The sequence below is a fragment of the Camellia sinensis genome, chromosome 1 (assembly GCF_055761805.1).
Source record: "Camellia sinensis isolate YWXY chromosome 1, ASM5576180v1, whole genome shotgun sequence".
Lineage (NCBI taxonomy): Eukaryota > Viridiplantae > Streptophyta > Magnoliopsida > Ericales > Theaceae > Camellia > Camellia sinensis.
In genome coordinates this window covers 199,835,197-199,857,526 of record NC_138961.1, presented here as the reverse complement: position 1 = coordinate 199,857,526, position 22,330 = coordinate 199,835,197, and the positions used below count along the sequence as shown (strand labels likewise).

At 35.5% G+C, this 22,330-nt stretch overlaps 3 protein-coding genes across 8 annotated transcripts; 1 reads left to right on the top strand and 2 right to left on the bottom strand.

The window, feature by feature from the left end:
- Positions 1–1,447: 1,447 nt before the first annotated feature.
- Positions 1,448–7,685, top strand: LOC114276407 (protein BASIC PENTACYSTEINE6). 6 transcript variants are annotated; one of them, XM_082892455.1, is made up of 6 exons: positions 1,574–1,819; positions 1,917–1,994; positions 3,286–3,381; positions 4,714–4,783; positions 5,857–5,909; positions 6,471–7,685. In XM_082892455.1, exons 5-6 carry the CDS (start codon positions 5,907–5,909, stop codon positions 7,383–7,385), a joined length of 918 nt encoding a protein of 305 aa, XP_082748581.1. In that variant the 5' UTR covers positions 1,574–1,819; positions 1,917–1,994; positions 3,286–3,381; positions 4,714–4,783; positions 5,857–5,906; the 3' UTR covers positions 7,386–7,685. The 6 variants fall into 6 exon arrangements, with proteins under 6 accessions (XP_028074003.1, XP_028074001.1, XP_082748585.1 ...); XM_082892447.1 differs by having other exon boundaries at positions 4,711–4,783; XM_028218202.2 differs by lacking the exon at positions 4,714–4,783 and having other exon boundaries at positions 1,448–1,819.
- A 3,891-nt stretch (positions 7,686–11,576) lies between these two features.
- LOC114276406 (uncharacterized) lies at positions 11,577–16,739 on the bottom strand. Its single transcript, XM_028218197.2, has 11 exons — positions 16,289–16,739; positions 15,026–16,029; positions 14,864–14,953; positions 14,315–14,779; positions 13,846–13,960; positions 13,597–13,764; positions 12,616–12,863; positions 12,416–12,509; positions 12,275–12,327; positions 12,107–12,190; positions 11,577–12,028 (listed from the first exon to the last, which is right to left on the bottom strand). Exons 1-10 carry the CDS (start codon positions 16,572–16,574, stop codon positions 12,122–12,124), a joined length of 2,592 nt encoding a protein of 863 aa, XP_028073998.2. The 5' UTR covers positions 16,575–16,739; the 3' UTR covers positions 11,577–12,028; positions 12,107–12,121.
- Positions 16,740–20,919: 4,180 nt separating this feature from the next.
- On the bottom strand, positions 20,920–21,405 carry LOC114276414 (uncharacterized). Its single transcript, XM_028218206.2, has one exon. It carries the CDS (start codon positions 21,403–21,405, stop codon positions 20,920–20,922), a length of 486 nt encoding a protein of 161 aa, XP_028074007.2.
- Between the last annotated feature and the right edge of the window lie 925 nt (positions 21,406–22,330).

Sequence of the window (22,330 nt, the reverse complement as noted above, 5' to 3'; positions counted from 1 at the left end):
AGCCCAAAACAGCCCCTAATAGGTGAAAAACAGTGGCTCAAAGTGCATGAAAAGAGCCCAAAAAGCTAAACAACAAGCAAAGAAAATAAAGACTAGTAAGCAAGAACAAGGAAGGGTGGCTAACCCCTCCACTTTTGAAACCTCAAAACATGATTTTTAGCATCTTTTAAACTCTGAAAATCAATTTGAAAAGTAAAGAAAATGGTGTAAAACAAGGGTTTGAGCTATAAGTGAAGGTGCAGGAAAGAGTGTAAACTCTTTCTACCCTTTGGTAGCTATCCAAACCCAAGCTTAAACACTTAAAAATGGATTCAAGACAGCACGAAAACACAAAAAGTAGATAGCAAGAGATAGAACAAGAAGCAAAAGAGAAGGTGACAAGTTTATACCTCTCAAAGAAGTAAGCTTTTGTTTGTAACACAAACTTGGTTCAAACACCCTCTCAAGCTTGAATTGTGATGCTCAAGCCTTAACCAAAGTCCTAAGGTTATGATCTAAAGTGATGTATGGGGTATATATATTGATTAAGAGAGATAGGTTAGCTCAAAGATGACTTGTATAGGAAGAAAGAGCTCTCTCTCGTGTATAATGGTTCTTTAGAAATTTTTCAGCCCTCAAAACAGAGGTATAACCTCGTTTTTATAGAATTTGAGCAAGATAATTCGAAAATATCTTCAAAAAAAGACAGCTGGTGGGCTCTTACCTAGAACAGTGTGTATCGCCATCGAAGCACGGCCAAGCCCTAATAGCCACGGTCGGCTCCCAATGGGGCACGACTGGGCCGTAATGTACTTCCTCACTCCCCTGCTTCAAACTCAGTATAAGGTGGCACAATAGTCAAAAATGAACCTCGGAGGTAAGAATGAGACAAGTAAGAAGGTTTTGAAATTATTTCAGGGCTCGACTTTGGATTCCTTCGCCGAAAACTCGAATCACACAACGCAATTTTCATCATCGAGTGTGCTGGATCAAGCGCCTAAGTTTTACGAGTGATCAAAAATTGGGTGTCTACAAGGGGATTATTAGTAAAGAGATTAAGTAAAATTGTGTTTATTTTGATGATAGTTATTAGTGTAGAAATTGTTAAATTATTTTTATATAAAATAATAAAACAAATAAAAAAATACAAAAACATTAAATATTAATATTCAAAAAAAATGCCAACATGTAAAAAATAAAAAATAAAAAAATTCTAGAAAAAATAAAAGAATGATTTTTACTTAACGAAAAATACAAAAAATTAAACATTAATGTTCAAAAAAAATGGCCAACACGTAAAAAATTAAAAAATAAAAAATTTCTAGACCGGCGGACTACTTTTCTAATACCACCTATACCTACACGTTCTCCATCTCAATCCCCCTTCTAAGACCCAATCTAATCCCCCTCTCTCATTTCAATCCATTCCCCAAATCTATAAATAAAGATAACATTAAATTGGTCTCATGTCTATCCTGATCACATTCCTCTCCCTATGCTCCAAAACAAACGGTGCCAAAAGGGCATGTGCAATGCACGTGGACGCAGACACGGTTCAAACGTTCTGTGCACAGCCAAAGCAGGTGTACATTAGTGGAGACCGCACCGCTGTTCCACACGCCGTGGTCTCAGCAGAGCATCTTAAATATCACACCATTTTCCTCACCTGCGCCTCCAATCCAAAAAAACATAAGAAAAAAAAAATATGTGAAAACAGAGAAACAAACACGGAGAGAGGGAGAGAGAAACAGCACTTTCGAGTCGTCGCCTTCGTAAACAGCTGTACGAAGACGAACTTAAGTTGGAATCAGTTTTCACCCCCCAATCGACTCTCTCTCTGGTATGATTTGCCTCTCTCCTCTATCAACTCTTCGATTGCCTTGTTTTCATTCTGATCGAACACATTTTCGCTTCTCGATCTCCTTTTGCCCTTGCAGATTCGTCATTTCGGTGGTCTTCTCACCATTTTCAGCTCAACGATTTCTGCTATTCTCTAAATCTTTCATCTCTGTTTGGTAAAACCCTAGCTCTTGATTTTTTTTATTTTTTTTATTTTTTTTTGTGTACGAATCTTATTTTAAATAGAGGAAATTTGATTTTGATCTAACTTGCATCACTGATTCCCTTTTTTTTCTTTTTTGCACAAAATTATCAAAATGTTATGCGTTAGGCGAACTAGGTCACTCTTCACTGTATTGTAGGTTTCAGTTCTGGTTCAATTACATTGTAAAACCTTAATTACAAATGGCACGTCGGGTGATTTGTTTGTTTAATTTGTACTATGTACATGTATTCACAAAGATACACATGCAGTACATAGATTGTGTTTGGTTTGCAATTGGATGATGAAGAGTATGAATGAATATATAAGAATGCTTGAGATCAAAGTTTACTACATTTTGGCTGCAACACACAGGAAATTGAGCTTCCTTTTGGGAAGATACCCCACTTCAACATTTAAGTTTGCTGATCTTCCTCTCCAAAAGTAGCATTTACTTTGCAATTAAGTTTGAAATCCCTATGATGGAATCAAGTGTGAAAGAAATTTATGTGTTCCTACGATGTTAAGTGCTAACTTACTAGGTTACCTGGACTGGACTAAGTAGACATTGTCCTATTGTGAAATATTATGGTACTAAGACCTATTAAAAACTTTGACTGATGAAGTTTATTCATCTCCAACAGGATTGGCGGAAAATATAGAATAAATGAGTAAACTAAACTAATAACTGATACAGGAGAGCAAGAATAAGTTTCTTCAAGGGTATGTTTGATTAGTAGGATTATAGTATAGAATTGAGATTGTTAGCCTAAGAACTCACAATTCTATGTTTGATTACAAATGTTATTAGTCGGATTACATGTACGGCGGACATTCAATCTGATGAAATTGGCGAATTTTTAATATTGAGAGGGGTTGGAAATCATAATTTGAAGTATGAAAGAAATAACATAAAATGAATACATAATAAATAGTTATCTCACTAATTTAATTGGATAATTAATCCTACACTACTTCATGGGATAAGTAATTCTTTCACTATTAATCTTGTTAATCAAACAAGGCCAAAGAGTAGAGTGCTAAATGCTAAAGTATCTGCTTTGTTTCAACAAGGGGAGTGGAAGTGGCTAATCTGCTTTAGTAAATCATTGAGTAATTCCCCAAATTCTGTTCTCAGTTGTGGAAAGGAAGTACAATGTAAAGTGGCTGCATAAAACTGTGAATTCACAATTAAATTTGCTTGGAATACTATCAGGTCTGTGAAACCAAAGGTTCCAAGGTTTAAATTTTTTTGGTTCATACAGTGGTTAAGTGGTCAAGGAAGGTTATCTGCGACGGATCAAATTGGAAGATGGGCTATTGTTGATGATCTTTGCTGGGTGATGTAACAGTGAGATGAGGTGAACCACTATGGTCTATTCTTTGAATGTATGTTTTGCCAACAGGTTTGGAAATGTTGGTTAGGAAGTAGATTATGAGGATCCATCTAAAGATTCATGGAGAGTTTTACTGGGCTGTTCATTATAAAAATGGAAAGTCATTGTTCAGTCTATAAATTATTTGGTGGTCTATATTTCATGTTGAACTCCAGAATTTTCTCACACTCTTATTTTGAACTTGAGGCTGTTCTGGGTAGAATTGTTACTGATATTAGAAGTAGGTTGTGTTCTTTGAGGAATGTTGAAGATACAGAGATAAATAGGCATCTTTGGCCCCGTTTGGTAGAGCTGTGGAACAGTGATTATAGCTTATAATTTAACAGTTTATAGCTTATAACTTTGAATATAAGCTGATTTTTGACTTATAAATTAAGTTTCTCCTCCTCCCACTCAAAAAATAAGTTGATTTTTGATTTACAAAAAGTTATAAGCTGTATTGTTAAGCTGAACCAAACACATCAAAATAGCTTAAATTAAGCTAAAAACTGAAATAAGCTGGAAATAAGCCCTACCAAACAGGGCCTTTGTAGCCCATGAGAATTTCTACTAAGATCCTTAAGTCTTGGTTGTTTGTAGTAGGTTATTGATTTTGATTGGTGAAATTTGATTGTCTCAACGAAACAAAGAAAATTATTGAGAAAGATGCCAGTAGCATAGTTGACAAAGTCTCCTGGGTGTCTAACACTATAACCAGAGTCCATACTCAAGTCTTCTTAGGAGCTTAAAGGCATTCTTCACCTATTAACAATAAATGGGATGGGATTGGTAGTCCTTCAAGTTCCAATGCCATTCAATCTAAATATTCTAATGAAAAATTTAGAAGCCTTAGTTCTTAATTTTCAATTTTTAATTTTAATTTTATATAACTGGTTTAATCTTTAAAGTTTTGGGTATGCGTTTGTTCATGTACTCATTTATTTGGTTGGGGTAAATGAGGAAAATTTGAGTTTGGGTTTGAGGTTTAATGACATGTTTATGTGGATGCAGCTAAAGCCAAGTGAACCATATTCACATAGTTCTAAACAGCAGTTAGAGATATCATCATTAATTTGTTCCAGCAACATTCATTATATTTTTTGTTTGCAATTTCATGAAATCATTACATTCCATGTGCATATGAACTTTAATGTACTTGGGAATTATCAGTTTCTGCTGAATACATACATACACTATCTATAATAGATGCTGTGCGATACCAAAACTTGACCTTTGTTAAACCTGGCAATTTTACAATATTGTATAAAATATATTCTTTTGGATTAATTTTTTTGTATGGTGATTATGAAACAGTAGCATGTACAGGTCTCCCTTTCTCTCTTTCTGCATCAGAGGTGTTGGCATGATTGTTCTGTGTTGATACCTTGTATATTCTTGAACCCTAACTATTTTGACTGCTTAGGAATAAATTATTCAATCTTCACACCTTTATAGTGTATGTACTGTACTCATTTTTGGTTGATATCTGTGAACTAATTGTTTTCTCGTTGTTTCATTCTTGGTTAATTCATGTTTTTCCTACAACCTTCTGTTCTCTCCCCACTCTTTTCTCAAGGGAGAAAGAGATTGTGCAGGGGAGCTAATATGGACTTTTGTTGATTCTTTAATGCCTTGGTATATTTTATATGTTAAATGTTCATACCATATGCATGTTTAATTTTCTATGTTATTTTTGCTGCTCTTGGCCACTCTTAGTTCTCTTTGTTTAATGTATATAATTTCTGTTCTAATTGCTTGCATTTTGTCAAATCTTAATTCTTAGAAACTACATAAAGATTGTGAATTTTTTTGTATACTCTTTTCGTGGCAATTATTGAGGAGTGTGTCGGGATGGAATAAACAGGCAAATTTTTCCAGGGTTTACTTTCTGGGGAGAAAAAAAAGCTTCCCCTGCGATTTAGTGGCAGGGTTTTAAAAGTTTCTGATTTCACTAGTTCCTAAAATTTCATGTCGCATTTTCTTGAGATCAATTGGAATTACTTAAATGCACTTGCTTAATGTAGGTATTTGTGTTTTGTATGACATGCCCTGTCATTAGCTATGGGGGTTGACTTCACATCACAAGGCATATACCTCACTCATGGCCTCGTCTCAGGCCAATTTGGCCCTGGCATTTTGCTTAGCCTTGGCCCCTCGATTGGCCTCAGGCTCCTCCCCTAGCCTTAGGCACCCTGTGTAGCCTCGATACCTCGACTCAATTTACTTGATTGCCTTGTCTTACCAATGTTGAATGTACAGTAGTTGGATTCACTGGTTTTAAAAATTATCTTGATTGCCTTTCAAAAAAATTCATGCATCTCTAACAGATGTTTTAACAATTTGATTATTCATTGTTTTACTTTAAAATTCAAGTTTTGAAGTACCTTATTTTGTATTTTTTGGATTCACATGTCGTTTCTTGTTTACTGATTCACTGTATTTGGTTTGCACTGTTTGCAGAAACAGCCATATAAAGATGGATTTTTAGTGGTTTCCCTTTTTACCTACTGATGGTATGATCCTGCACTTCTTGTTGCAAAACTAAGAACTTATTTCTAGCTTACATACATTATGCTTTAGGAGCAATGCTACATCTACTTAAATCTTACTAAAAACATACATATCCAAACATCATTGGATGTTTAAATATCTTTGCTTTTTTTACAACCAATCACATTTGGCCTATTGTATTTTTAGTAAGATTGTTAGTATGTGTAGAATTACTCTATGCTTTAGAAACCAATAACTGACAAATTTATTCTTTCAAATAGAAAACTAGGTCGCCTTGTCAATCTCTAGCTAATTCTGACAATGGGTTTGACATATTAGTGACATCAACAAGAGAATGAAATCTGCTCTCAAAAAAATTTAAAAATAAAAAATAAGAAAATGAAAACATAGGATAGTGACAAGCGCCCTATAGTTGGCATGGGCAATATTCATTGAGAAAGGCTGTCTAAAACTTCAGTTTTTTTTTTCCCCCCTCTCTTCTTCGTGAGCTGTACATTATACATGATCAGGCACTTAGAATGATGGTATGGCTTCCACTTAACTGATTTCTGCTTTCATTGAAGGAACACAATTTGACGATAAAGACGTACATGGCCATCATGGCCGAGAGGGATGCTGCTATTCGAGATAGGAATATGGCCCTAGACGAGAGGAGAAGAGCCATTGCTGAGCGAGACATGGCAATGTTACAGCGAGATGCAGCAATTGCAGAGCGGAACAGTGCCATAGATGAACGAGACAAGGTCCTTGCTGCCCTCCAATTCCGAGAGAGTTCCATGAATGAGAATAACATATCCCCCGATTCACCTGGAAATGGAGTTTTACGTGGTGGAGCAAAGCACCTTCACCACCACCAGCAAATGCATCATTCTGTAGCTCAGTTGGCTGAAACAGAATATGATCCAAGGAAAATTCCAACAAGCAATCCATACCAGAGTACCGAAGTTGCTTGTGAGACCACCACCAAGCCCAGGAAGGTAAAGCAAGCGAAGGAGACCAAAACAAAGAAGCCGTCAAAGTCTCCCAGAAAGGGTAAAAGAGGCCATGAAGGTGTAAGCCAAGCTGCCATGTCTACGTCAAACGGTTGGGAAAACGAGGACGACTTGGTTGGTGAAGATGAGGACCTAGATGGACGGCTTGTGATGTGGAAGGATAATTTGGGTTCAAACCAGGTCAACTTTGATGAGTCTACCATGCCAGTGCCTGTTTGCTCCTGCACCGGATTACCCCAGCCTTGCTACAAGTGGGGAAGCGGTGGATGGCAGTCGGCTTGCTGCACGACCACCATGTCGATGTATCCTTTGCCTCAGATGTCCAACAAACGTCATGCCCGAATTGGGGGCAGAAAGATGAGTGGGAGTGCCTTCACAAAACTGCTTAACCGACTTGCGGCCGAGGGTCATGATCTGTTCACTCCACTTGATCTCAAGGATCACTGGGCCAAGCATGGTACAAATCGCTACAACACCGTAAAATAGCTTGTGTACTACTGGGATATCGTGAAAAATAAGAAACTGAATTATGTCAGAAAAAAATAGGGGTATGTGTACTCTCCCTGTCTCGCTCTCTCTCTCAGTGGATATGGACAGCAGCAAAACCTTTATAGGATTATACTTTGCACAGATTTAGAAGCTGCATGATATTCTGCTTTACTAGTGTTTCTTTTCCCTTGTCTTCCTTTCTGTATTGCAAAACCTCTCTCCTCTCTCTCCATCTTTGGATATGGTGGTTGAAGAAAAATAGGGATCTAGATTGAATAGAAAGAAAATTGCTTTTGATTTTGGCAGTGTCATGGAGAAAGCACGGAATGAGTTGTGCTCATTGCTTGAGATTATTCTTTTTTTGTTTTTGTTGAGAAAAGCTTAAGATCTGCTTCAGCCCAATGATTTATATATATGGTTATATAAAATCATTTAATTTCTTATCGAGCTATCACTTAACTGAGAAGGCAGATCATGATTTGGAAGAAAGACAAGACTCACAATTGTAGCCCGCAGTTCTTGTTACATGAGAAATGCTTAGTATTCCAACTATATTACACGGTATTATACTCTCTTCCATGTGGGATCCAATCTATACAATATTAGGATTTCTTGACATTATTGTCATTATATTCCACTAATTTGCAATTAACTTCTTCATTGGGTCAATTACACTTTGTACCTTTAATTCGCACATTTTCTTACTTCAGCCTTCTATGTTCCATTTTTTTCTCAATTTATTTTTTACATTAATTAATTTCTTTTTATATTAGACAAAAAATCATATTACTATATTAGAATTTAAACATGTGAATCATATAATAAAATATTTTAATGTCACGTTAATTTGAATCTCAGTTTGTTGAGTTAATTGAAAAAAAAAACCTTATACATGAAAGGTCAATAAAAATAAAAATAAAAATAAAAATAAAAATAAAAATGGCCAAAAATTAAAAAAATAAAATAAAATTAAAAAAAAAAAAGAACAACGCAGTATAATTTTTTATTTTTTATTTATTTTTAATACTCTAACCTCACAGATCGGAGAATATATATATTTTTGAAAACCTCAGATGGGAGAGTTGTGATGATGTAACTGGAGTAAAAAGCTATTTGGTTGGCTTTATGTTTCAAAATTACCATTTGACAAAAGTTTATATTTAATTACTCCATATAAAATCATAACCTCAATTACATTGAATTGGAACCAATATTTGACGTGATAGAATAATGGTTTACATAATGAGTGCCACATCACATCATGTGCAACCTCAGCATCATATACTGAAAAAATTCTCTACCAGTTCGAATAGAATTTGAGCAAAACATCATCATTAATCATCAACTATATTTCACTGTAAACTATCCATTGAAAGGGTGGTTTGTAGGAACCACTACTGACGATACATTTTGATGCAGGAGAGCACAATACATTCATGATAGAATTAGCCTTTGCCTGACTATATTGAAGAGACTCATCAAAGATTCAGAATAGCACAACACAGTTTATGCAAGTTAATTTGTAGCTCAGACTGAGAGTCAATGCCCTAAATCAAAATTAGGTATGTCGCAACTTGTACAAAATGCAGGACATAATACAATCATGATAAATGTTCAATCCCAGAAAATCACAATGAACAATGAAAGGATACTGAAAAAACTGTGTCCAAGTAAAACCTGTCAATTATGCTGCAGGCGCATATAGCATATCTGTCTCAACATATCAGAAATATGTAACCAAACTCCCATTAATTTTTATTGATATTCTTCAATTCTGCCAAACAACATGAAATTTTTGATTCTATGTGTACATTCATACAATATCCAATCCCATTATTACAAGTATACATTCATACAGTATCCAATCACCTCATTATTACAACTTCGATTGGAATTCAGTACTCGAAAAAAGGAAAAAAGAAAATAGAAGGCAAGGCAAAACGAACCGGTACACGAGTACAGTAAAAATTATAAAAGGAGCAATGGAAAACGTTAATAGAAGAAAAATGCAAGGGCAAGAAAAAACACCTTTATCTAATCAAGCACAGCACCAAATGGCAGTGTCATTGTTTCCCCTAATAAAATCAACAATCCTATCCATCTATAACTAATTTGATCCCTCATAAAAAAAGTGCCAAAAACATCTAAACCATCAGGATTTATACATGATTACCTTACAGAATTAACGTCAAATGTTTGCGGACACTCCTACATTATCAAAACAATGCGTATAAATGATCAGCCAACAGGACAAAAGTAACGAGCATTGAAGTGAATTTAACCTGTGCAATCTCCCAGCTATTACCACAATAATGTAAATATTATTCGTACTTCTAACAAAAATAGAAAAATATCTCAACGAGCTATGTCCTTGTAATGCAAGGTATCATCAGCATGCTTGCACCTTTTCCCAAGGAACTTCATCAACCTGTGTCCTACAAATCTTTTTATGTATTAAACTTCCACATATTGCCCATTTGAGTTCACTAAGCTCAGAGGCAAATAGCAACCACTAAACAGATTCTGTAGAATTCCAAATGTCATGATGTAAGGTAATGCAGTCTTCAAGCTCTATTCCAAGCAGAGGAACATAACTCGTGCAAATCTAATGTAAACTATTGTCCCTTTAAAGAAAGCTCTTTCTGAAGGACTGCGCTCACAGATGAACTACTTAAAAGATCATATTTTCCATTATGAGTCTTAATATCCCATAAATAAATTCATCTTTGATTTTTTATTTTTTATTTTTATTTGAAAAATTGAACTGAGGCTTCCCCTATATTTTTCATAACAATTGCATCTAGAAATGTTTGATTCTATTCGCAAACAATCTTGTTAATATTGCCTCGAAATAGACATACAAAATCATATAAATCAGTTTCACTAAGATCAATTATAACATAATATACTCAGACCGATTGTCAACCCAATACCCATTAAACCCCCACACTACAAACCAAAATATCACCACAATCTTGTTAATATCGCCTCAAAATAGACATACAAAATCATACACAGATAATTTCCTCTAAGACCAGCTATCAACCCGATAGACATTAAACCTCACTACAAACCAAAATAGCACCATAGGGTTAAAATCTCAACTGACATAAAAAATAGATAATGTGTCATTTCAGGAATTCAAATGGAAGTAAAATTTTGAGTAATTATAGGAGGCAGTAAACTCTCCCATCCCACTGAGCCAAGGTTACATATCCCATGGCTAGTAGCTACTACAAGAGGCTGGTGAATACTAGAAAGCAATGGAACCTCAATGTGATTTACCCAATGGCAGCTCAGATTTGTCTCCACAGTAAGAATCATTTGACTCCATATGAACCTAGGCAAAATACTCCATTCGATAGGTAAAGAAAAGCACACATAGCCCCTAAAACCATCGTCTGAACTGAATTTAATTACAGCATCAAACCATAAATATCTTCCTAAAAATGTAAATTTCGAGTATGAATACTAAGAAACTAAACCAGTGACCCAATTGATCGCTGACACCTTCAGATATGCATAAAAAACCTTGCTATCCTTGGCACAACACAATCCTTTATATTATACATACTAAATAAATCAGACACCACCTTCCAGAGGAGGGGAATAACAGGTACAACAGCAGGACTGTCCAGCATAAAGATGCATTCCATCCAAGATGTAACCCAAGTCAAACAGCTCCCGAGCTATAACTCATTGCATGGGAATATAATATGGATCGTGTCAACTTTGTATGCCCCTCAAAATTACTCAAGTGATCTTAACATTTGATCTTAAAAGATCACATCCCCATCTAAATTTGATTACATGAAAGTCAGACTCAAACACAATGGATCCAAACCAAATAGTATAATTTCTCCTGAGCTACATTTAATTTTATTGATTTACACTAAAGGTCAGAATCAACATCCAACATGCCTCAAAAAACACAAAATGACCATGAAAAGTTACCATAGAAAGTCAACTCCCCTACACGTGATAAGACTTTCGATTATATCTTCAAGTTGGGAATTTCTCACTCCTAAGTGGCATAAATGCAAGTTGAAATCTTATACTCCTCTCCACATAAAACAATAACTGCAATCTCCAAAAAGCCACCATTTGCATACTGAAAGTCATTACTACTGAATCCACATCAATGAAAGGAAAAACCTAGACCTGAAATTCTGCCTGCTAGAAAACAAATAGTCACCCAATTTGTTTCCTTTAAGCTTCAAGATAAAAGGATGAACATGTGTACTAAATACCACACAGATCATGAACACATAATGCAATCTCTGCAGCTCATCTCAACAGCTCATGTCTACTGTCCTCAAGATGATCCTATCTAGGGCAAAAGAGCTGATGCCTTTGTAATACCCCATTGTACAAAATGATATTGATATCGATATAAAAGACCCTTCCTGTAGGTATCACCTAAACTAGACACTTTGGAAACTCATTATGTTTGAAAATTTGACAAAGAGAACAGACTACGAAAAGAGAGGTGGAGAGGAAGACATGAGTGGGAAGACTTTATAAGAAAAACTGAAAAATAGAAAGAGATAGGGAAAGGAAGAAAGAGACTAATTTCAGCTTTCCTTTCAAGCAAAAGTCCACAATCCTCCACCAAGCAACGTCCATCCCACCTCAGGTACCTGCAAGAGCCCTTGACATGTTAATACAGCAATATTGCAGCCAGAAGTAAAATTAGAAAGGTAAGACATTGGAATTACCTAAGCCTCTCAAATCTAGTAGTAATAGCCACCTCCATAGGGGCGACCACTCCCGTAAAAAGATGAATATGGGCCTTCGCTATACTGTAACATGACAGAACATGAGAAATCAGGAGTATGTTAAAATGCAAGCCATGAATCAATACAAAATTAGCCACAAGTACTCACATCAGAGCCATAATAATCATGCGAGTAGAGACTGCTTCCAGCACCATACGAATCTAGAACAAAAAGGGATATCAGCCATCTGACAAAAATACAAGCCATACAAACAAGCAGGGCAAAAGCAACATTGCACACAATCCACACCTTGATAGCGAGGCGTACGAAATGGAACAGCAGGATCAGAGTAATCCAATCTAGGACGGAGTCTGCTAGGCTCCATGTAATCACGATCCTGGTCCTTATGGCCAAAAGCATACATACAAACAGTAAGGTACACTGTGTGAAGCTGAAAGAAATCTCAAAACAGAACTACTTTCACAAAACTAAAATGAATTCCAGCTTACTGTCATAAAGAATGGCCGCTTCATCCCATGTGCACTGTCATCATAAAAGTAAGGGTCATCAAAATGCCTTCCAACGAATGGTCTGTTAAATCCTTCTTCAGGGGGAAATGGTTGCCTCCTTGGTGGAATATGCCTCCCACGGCCTCTATCAGGTGCATCATGCCTGACCCTATCAAGGTTAGGTCTTGCTGAAACAGAGCCTCCACTAGATGCTTCATGAGCACCCCCAAATGAATCTCTCCATCCACCTGCTCATGTAAGATAACAATTAAGGGATTGATAACTGCATCCATCTATATTATAAAGACTAGCAGAAACCTTTCATTCATTGGAATGGGAATTGAATATGTTAAAGAACTAGATGACTAATTTAGATATTACGTTTCAGATCTCTTTGTCAAAAATTATCTTGCCTCGAAGTGTTTCTGCCAATTGAGGTTTTTTTTTTTTTTAGACTAAGAACACAAGAAAAATGTTTTAATAGAAAATTATGTAATCATGTGAATGCAATGAAGAACAAAATTGTAAATTTTATAACCTTTCTGCCAAGTACGAATTATGAGCCCCGTCTTTCTTCCTTTTTCATAACCTTGTACCGAGTACAAATTACAAGTGGCCTCATCATTATGTGACTAACAAGGTCTTAATCTATGTCACCCCTCTCCTTCAAGTCTTTAAAATGTTAAAATTACTTATTAACAAGAAAGGAGAGGAAAATTCTACGACCCCCCCAAACACCCCCACACCACCCCCCCCCCCCCCCCCCCCCCCCCCCAACACAAGAAAAGGATAATGCTGATGCACATGGGGCCTCAAGGGCTGATATGATGTAAAAGAGATTCTTGGTTTATGGTTTTTAATAGAAGAATATATATGAATGTGAAAAAAACAGACGCACAAAGGCATGGTTGTCCGTTTATCCATTCATTAGCAAAAAGAATGAATTTAAACATCAGAAACTCAGTAGATTCATAAAATAACCTCGCCCGAACATTTCTCTTCGCTGGAAAGGAGGATACTGGATATCAAGATCATGTTCACGGTTAAAACCCATTCTCCAAGTATGACCACGTCCACGTTGATAGAAACCCCTGCCGTGTTGAAAGTTTGGCCGGTTGAATGCATGACCACCCCGCCCAAAGCCCCTTCCTGTAAACAACAAAGATTGCATTTTATAAAAATAACCTAAAAAAGATACTGAAGCATCAGTTGTCCAAATTTTAGAGTTACCAAATCTTGAAAAGCTTCCAGCACCACCATGGCCAATTCTAAACCCTCCACACATTCCACCCTTGATAGCCTGACTTTTTGGCAAAGGATTCGAAAGTCTTGCTTTCACTTTAGTCTAACAATAAAAGAGAACAATATCACTGACTCTGTTAATACCACATTAAACACTCTGCAATAACATCAGGCCAATATCATTAGCATGCATGTGTATGTAGCGGTAAAAATGTGCATGTCAAAGAGGTTAATGATCTAAATCAATAAAAAGGTCAAAAAGGGTAAGTTAGCACCATGAATGACTACAATCTAGCTGTCCATGGCAAAATATGCACACAATTCTCAAAGATTTGTGTGCAGTGTCCACAAAATCAATCCATATGTAACAGGATCACAAAATATTTGCAAGGCAACTCCTAAACCCTACCCATGCACATCAAAAAATGTTTTTATAACTACTGGACTAGAAGAATACCTTCAAGTTCCCATCACCAAAGTCTCTGTTATTTATGCCCTCAACACAAGCAACGGCAGCCTCATGTGTAGTAAAATCAACAAATCCATAATCCTTCCTCTTGGCAGTTGGCAAGTTACGGGCCAGCATAATACGTACAATCTCTCCATAGCCTTTAAATTGCTCCCTAACTCGGTCCTCATCCCACTGGGGAGGAAGCCCATCAACAAATACTGACTTAACCTGGGCCATTACCTCTGGATCTGGTTCACGTAAAGGTTCAGCAAAAGCTACTTTGGCAGTCCTCTCAGAATGGCCAAAAACAGCATCCGGCTTTTGAAGCCTCTTATATGCAAGCATGGCATCAGCATGACAAGAGAACTCAATAAATGCAAAGCCACGACTCAACCCTTCATGCCTGACATCTGAGACAAGAGTAATGTTCTCAACACCTTCAATTCCATAGTCTTTCAGTTTTTGTTTGATCTGCCAAGTTGCCAACCCATGTCAAATTAATAATGAGCAAGCAATCTTGTTTAGAATACATCTACTATGTTAAGTAAATCTTACAGCTTCCTTTGTCCACGTATTGCAAATATTGCCCAAGAACAATGTGTCATTGTCCTCATTTGGTGCAGTCCCACATCGCTTCCCACGTATCTATGAACAACAAAAAATTAGAACACACTAAAATTGGAAAAGAAACAACAACAACTAAGAGAAAATTCATACAAGAGGGTTTTTCATTTCTGATAAAGCTCGACTTGCTTGCTCCTTAGTTGCAAACTTCACAAATGCATAACCCTTATTTTTGTTAGTTGAAGGATCCTTATTCAATCTAACTTCAACTACCTCACCAATGTTCTCAAAAGCCTTTTTCACATCCTCTTCCACTGCATCACGATCCAACCCACCAACAAATATCTCCACCTCCTTCCTAATCTTGCGCTCTTTTGCCACAGCAGTAAATTCCATGCATTCCTCTTCCAATGCCTCTTCTTCTTCGCCATGCTCCTCAATATTTTCCTCTGCAAGCTCTTCCTCACCAAATTCTTCAAGAACTTCTTGGTCCCTGCACTCCTCCATCCTCTCCTCACCCTGGTGCGCATCCCCAGGTTCAGCATCTTGTCCTTTCAATTCCTTGTTGGTATCTTCCTCCATGCTGACAAGCTCATTATTGGGTCCCATTTTATCCTCAACAATTCTCATTTCCTCCTTTTTTTCCTTCACCTCGACTTCCGCCCTTGCTATACCAGGTTCTCGACTCTCTAAAGACTCTGCAACATCTACAGCAACAGGATCTTCCTGCGTTGTAGATTTTCCAACATTTGGAACCAGAGGTTGTTCCACATCAACAGCCTTTTCTTCCTCCTTTGTGGGTTCTTCAACATTTATAACACTCTGATCCTCCTCCGTTTTGGTTTCTTCAACATTTTCAACAGCAGGTTCTTCCTTCTTGGCAGATTCTTCAACATTTGAAACAGAGGATTCTTCTTTCTTCTCATAATCTACATCCTTAGCATCCCCAACCTGTTCCTTCTCGGAGGATTCTTTACCCTTCAACTTTTCAGTTCCCTCCGCCTTAGGTGTCTGCCTAGCAACAGCTTTTGCTGAAGTGGGAGTTTTGGTTCTAACCAGTACTTTCCTAACCACAGTTCTTGTTTTTTTAACTCTTGTAGCTACTTTTGTTTCTGGTGTCACCTCCACAGCATCAGCTGATGCTTTTTCTTGTTCAACTAAACATCAAATAAGACCAGTTAAAACCACACTCATAGAGTTACATACACATACACATGCTCTCTGTATAGATATGTAAAACACCCTAATTCAGAATCAAAAACAAGGAAAAGTAAATGCAATCATACATGAATTACTTATTAGTATTGCTAAAAACACAAATTCAATTAAAAATAAATAAAAATCACTTCACGGCGATATTAGCATAAACACAAATAATTGAGAAACGATAAGGCTAAGCAAAGAGTCGAACTTTACCGGGTTGTTCGGGCACTGAATCAGCGGCGTAGATGGGCGTAGTATCTTCGGTCTTCGCTAGCTTCGCTTTAGAGGCGGAGGCGGCTTTGGTGTCGGTGGTTTTGGGCGTAGACGATTCTGTCTCGGGCTCGGGTGGCGGATTCGGAGGGGTTTTGACGGTGGATTTTCTGGACGGTGGTGTCTTCTTCGCGGCGGCCGATTTGGCCGGTGGAGTCTTCTTCGCGGAGGCCGGTTTGGCTGGAGGAGTCTTCTTCGCGGCAGCCGATTTCGCCGGTGTATTCTTCATGATCGATGCGTCAAACGAATAAACCCTAAAATCAACAAAACGTCCGATCCGGTCACTCTGAGAAGATGAAGTATGAAACCCTAGCAACCGACGACAACGAGAGAGAGAGAGGTGGTTTGTGTTGTGGCACTTTGTTCCGAGTATTTTTAGTCGGGAGGTGTAATATAAGTATATTTTTTTTTGTTTTTTAATTAAAATATAGGTAAAAAAATATGTATGCTCGAAATAATTTTTTAAATTTTTATGAAAAATTAGGTAATAAAATATTATAAATGCATATAATGTTAACTAAATTGTTGACTTTTGGGGTGTCCATGATTTAATTTTTTTTTAATGGGAATTCGTGACTTGGGATGTGTCATATCTTTTTACTAGTGTATGCATGTGCCTAAAGACATGATGTAACTAATATTAAAATTAAAATATAGTTGTAATTTATACGTATCATGTTAAAATTTGTAGAGTCTATAGCACCTGATAAAAGTTCAAGTCAGCACTCTTACTATTAGTTTGTGACTAACACCTGATACATTGGTGAGTGTCATAGCACCCCGAATCACAAATATCTGATTGAAGCAATATAATACACAGAAATAAATATTATCACCTCGCAAATAGTAGTCTTTAGAAATTGTTTACATATTAAGATACGAAAATCAAATATTTCGAAATGATTTTTCAATCAAGATATGGAAAGCATTGAAAAACTAAGTGCATCATATCATAAAGAAGAAATCAATTCTATGCCATAGCATTTCAACAATATAGCAATATATTTTTCTTAAAACCGCTTATGAAAAACCGCTTAAATGGTAAAAAAAAATAATTCCTGCAACTCATCTAGTTTGTCAAATTAATGTGAAAATCATCAATTACATCAACTATAGAATAGAAATTGTTGCTTTACAAAATAGTCAAATTAAAACGATTTTAAAGTCATCTAATAGCCATCAAGTATTGCTAGTATCAATACTTGAAAGAAAATGTATAGTAAGAAGACTAAATTAAATAAGAAAAATTAGGCCTGGTTTGACATGTCTTGAAAAAGACAAAAAGTCAAAAAGTTACTTAAAAAGCTAAAAAGTTATCACTATTCACAAAAAAACAAAAAAAAATAAATTTATACATAAAAAAATACAACTCAAATTTTTGCTGAAGTGATGGGCTATCCGCGTGATTGGTCTATTCTGCTGGTCTAGAAATGATTGCCTCCTTCGCAGGTAACCATTTAGACTGTGTTATTCGGCTCATGGGGGCGACCACGGGTCACATTTTAATAATCTGAACCGTTCAATATGTAGAACTCGTTAATTACTATATGCTTGTAAAAAAATCACATTGATCGAATATCGCTAACTATATGATCAAATCAATTTTGTATAAAAAAAAGATGGTGTTATAGCTAACTGGTGAACAAAAACTAATTCGATCAATGCGATTTCGATATCCGATCAATGTGATTTTTTACAGACATATAATACTTAACGAGTTCTACATATTGAACGGTTCACATTATCAAAATGGGACTTGTGGTAGACCCCACGGGGCGAACAACACACTCCAAATAGTTGTTCGCGAAAGAGGCAATCATTTCCTTATCTCCTACTCTCTGCCCAGAAAAAGGTGTCGTACAGCTTATTACACTTATTTCTCCTATACACTTATTTATATAATTTTTTATTACACATTTTTGCATAAAAAGACAAAAAGTTAACCCAAACATCCATCTTTTTTTCTCAACTTTTTAGTCCAAAAAGACAAAAGTGCATTTATTTAGGACATCCCAAACAACCCCTTATAAATAGGTGATAACTTCACAAAATATTTAAAAACTCACTGATTTGTAATTTTCTCAATGAAATAAAAAGATGAGTAAAGAGAGCCCATATTATAGTTTGATGCAAATCTCCATCATCCTATGAAAATAAAAGAGAGAATGATTTTATTAGAAGAAAATGGGAGGGGAAAAAGTGTGTACAAAAAGGAAAAAAAAAAAAAAAAAAGACAACTGACATGTCCAAAGTAGTGACAACTTATATGTCCGAAATAATAAATCAACTTACATGTCCAAAGTAATAACTCAATTGTAATAAATTGATTCAAAATAAAAAATCAAGTCAGCACTCTTACCATTAGATTGTGGCTAACACCTGATACATTGGTGAGTGTTACAGTACCTCAAACTACAAATATTTGATTGAAATAACATAAAACAGACAACATGGATTAGGCCAAATGCAAAGTATAACCTGACAAATAGTAGTCTATAGAAATTGTTTACATATGAAGATACAAAAATTAAATCTCAAAGAATAATTTTCTAATCAATCTGAAGAAAGTAGTGACACCTCAACAAAAAATAGACAATCTATATAACAAAACACACGAATCGTCACCCTAAAATGGTGAATTTTGTAGTCAATTGTAAATTGAAAAACTAAATGCATAGCATCCCAATAATGTAGCAATAAAACCGCTTCTGAAAAACTGCTTAAATGGTGAAATTTAATTTTGTAAAAAAAATAATTCCTACAACTAATCTAGTGTGTCAAATTAATGTGAAAATCATCAATTACATCAACTATAGACAACTTTAGAATAGAAATTGTTGCTTTAAGAAATAGCCAAATTAAAAAGATTTAAAGTCATCCAATAGCCATCAACTGATCTTAACATATTTTCCTCCTCTAATTTTAACATAGTCCCGCTCCCTTGATCTTAGCATATTCTCCTCCTCTAGTTTTACTACCTTCTTCGAAGCACTTGAAAAAAAATGAGCACACATGTTTCCCTTGCCAACTGAACCATATTTTTTAAATAATCAACTCCCAAGTAGAAAGAACAATAGGACAACAAAGGCAATATACTATGGTTATGTTGTGTTTTATTTTCATTGATAAAATAAAATAGAGACGTCCTAATAAAATGTCAATTTCCAGTTCATGTTATATCAAATCCATTTAACCAAGTCAACAATATCCAAGACACATGTCAAAGCATAGAGTTGTAATTGAATATACCAATCAAGTAAAGGGTTGAACACATGACTTTTAAGTGTAATTAAAACATGATCTCTTTCATAAACATTGCGAGTAAACCCAAACAAACTTGTCCCAAAAAAACAAAAACAAAAACCACAACCAAAAAGTAAACTAACCAAAAACAGAGCTCCCCTATTAAACTTTTTAAAAAAATAATAAATAAATAAATAAAATTAAAAAAAAATTGGAAGTAATAAATAAACCAAGCAACCATATGACATATTGCAGTGCACCCTAAACAAATGTTATGCAATAGGAAATGACAATATTAAATCTTAGAAATGATAATATTAAATCTTAAAAAATTTCATGAACTAAAAAAAACCTTACACAATTTCATTCACAATGGAAGCCAATTACTCTATTAAAAAATCTAGATACCTTTAATGGGTTAACATGGTGTAATGAAATGCTACAAACAGATATTGCAATAAAAACAAAAAATAGTTTAAATAAATTAATAGGTACCAAAAATATATTGCTCAAATCTGCCCTAGCACAATCTATAAATTGTGCATTTATAAGTACAAAAGGAAAACAACATGTATGGAGTTTCAAAAGAAAAATAATGTCAAACAATACTAATTTTCCAAAAGAAGCATGAGAAACAGCTGACCTTAGATACATTTCATTGGTACAAAGAAGCATGAATCATGTTCTGGGAAAGAAACACGTTGTAGATGAGAAATCAAACACACCTAAAAGCACTCATACAGAGATGTCCCAATTTAACGTGTGCATCTTTAGACAAAAATAAAGCCATTAAATTAACTGGATGCAAAAAAATAAAATATGATTTGCCACTATATAATCCAAACAAACATTATATTAAATACACTTAAAACCAAACTTAGCTATACTGGAAATGAAAAAATATAGGGGAATAAAAGGCTTCATAAAAATATTTGAAATGCAACAAAGTCCATATCGGTGGAAAGCTTTACAAAAAGTGGGTCATAGCTATCGTCTGCTTTACAAAATGTGTATACTTTACAAAAATGTGTTTGATAATGTCTTCAAATTTATTCTTTCCCACAATTCTTACGAACGCCTCATCAATTTCCAAAAGGTCTTCATAACAAAACTTCAAGGTAAACAATATTTGCAGTGGAATTTGGCTCATCATTAGGAAGGAGGATACTTATATGATCGAAAAATGTGCATCTGGATAATGTCGTGTATAGTTGCCCATGACTAAAAACAGGTGTACGCAAATCAACCCCAACAAATTTCACAGATTGTCCTTGAGATTTATTAATGGTCAAGGCGTATGCCAATCGAACTGGAAATTAACGTCTTGTCATTCAGAAAGGCATTTCTGCAGAAGACGGAGTCAATGATATCCTTGGTATAAATGTCAAATTGCCAAACTTCTCTCTAGTTAAAATTCGAGCTTCAATTATGCAAGTGTCGCACATTGATATCATCAATTTTGTGCCATTACACAGTCTATCTTTCGGTGTAATGTTTCTTAATAACATTATAGGACAACTCACTTTCAACTCTACCTTAAAAGCTGGTAGCCTAGGAGGATCCAATGAATTTAAAAACTCATTAGGATATCTGTTTGTAATGGAATGATCAATTTCATCATCTTCAGCCATCTTATCTGCAACAAGATACGTATATGTGTTCCCTGGAAAAATATTCAACGTAGCAATATTGATAGCACTAACATCATCATTTCGTGTAGAAAGAATTGTACGTTCAGTTAAGAATGATGGGTTGATGTATCTGCCACATCCAATTGTGGATAAACTGCTGAGAGTAATTCCTTTGGATCCTGGCATTTGTGTATTGTTGATGGAATTTTAACAATTTCTTGCGGATTGGTTCCAACCTAATAAATAAAATAAAATAAATTAAAAAAATGGTATAATCAAAGTATCCTCAATTTGAAGCACCATTTGATAAGGAAAAAGTTCGAATGAGTATTACCTCCGTCAAGAATTTTGCAAAAATAGCATTTCCAAGGTTTGCATGATTCAAGCGCATATTCAAATATAAAGATAAAACATGTAGATCCTTCCACAAAACAAAGTGTCTCAATGATGCATTCGCAATTTGCTCACAAACTCCTTTGGTTGTAACTAGTAAGATTTGTCGAAAGTCTCCACCAAGAACAACAGTGATACCCTCAAATGGCTTTTCACAATCACAAATATCTCGAAATGTGCGATCAACCGCCTCAACACAATGTCTATGTTGTATAGAAACTTCATCCCAAATTATGAGTTTTGTTTCTCTAAACAATTCAGCCTATAATGATTGCTTGCTAAACCCACAAACTGAATTTTCCAAGACATACAATGGAATGGAAAATGTTGAATGTGCAGTGCGACCTCCAACTAATAGCGACGATGCAATTCCAAATAAAGCCATGGTAACAACAATATGGCCAAGGCTGCGACATTTTAATGCAATCGTATTATACAAAAATGTTTTCGCCGTTTCGACACCACCATTCAAAAAGAAAATAGTCCTTTTACTTTCAAAGACTAAAGAAGTGATTGCGTTATAAGCAGATCGTTGTCCATTATTGAGGCAATCAATAGTAATTTGCACATCTGCCTACTGTGCCTCATTCTGTAGTTGTTGATGTTCAAATATCAATCGGTTACCAACTGTTGCACTCCAATTTACTATAGGTTGTGGCATGGGCGGGAAGTCAATTAAACTCTTTCCTAAATGCTTCAAAAGATACAAACCATAATC

Coding starts and splice junctions, on each gene's coding strand:
- LOC114276414 (XM_028218206.2), bottom strand. CDS start 21,405: ATGCCAGGATCCAAAGGAATTACTCTCAGCAGTTTATCCACAATTGGA.
- LOC114276406 (XM_028218197.2), bottom strand. CDS start 16,574: ATGAAGAATACACCGGCGAAATCGGCTGCCGCGAAGAAGACTCCTCCA. Junction 12,328..12,415: donor TCGTACGCCTCGCTATCAAG/GTGTGGATTGTG, acceptor TTTTTGTTCTAG/ATTCGTATGGTGCTGGAAGC. Junction 12,191..12,274: donor ATGATTATTATGGCTCTGAT/GTGAGTACTTGT, acceptor GTCATGTTACAG/TATAGCGAAGGCCCATATTC.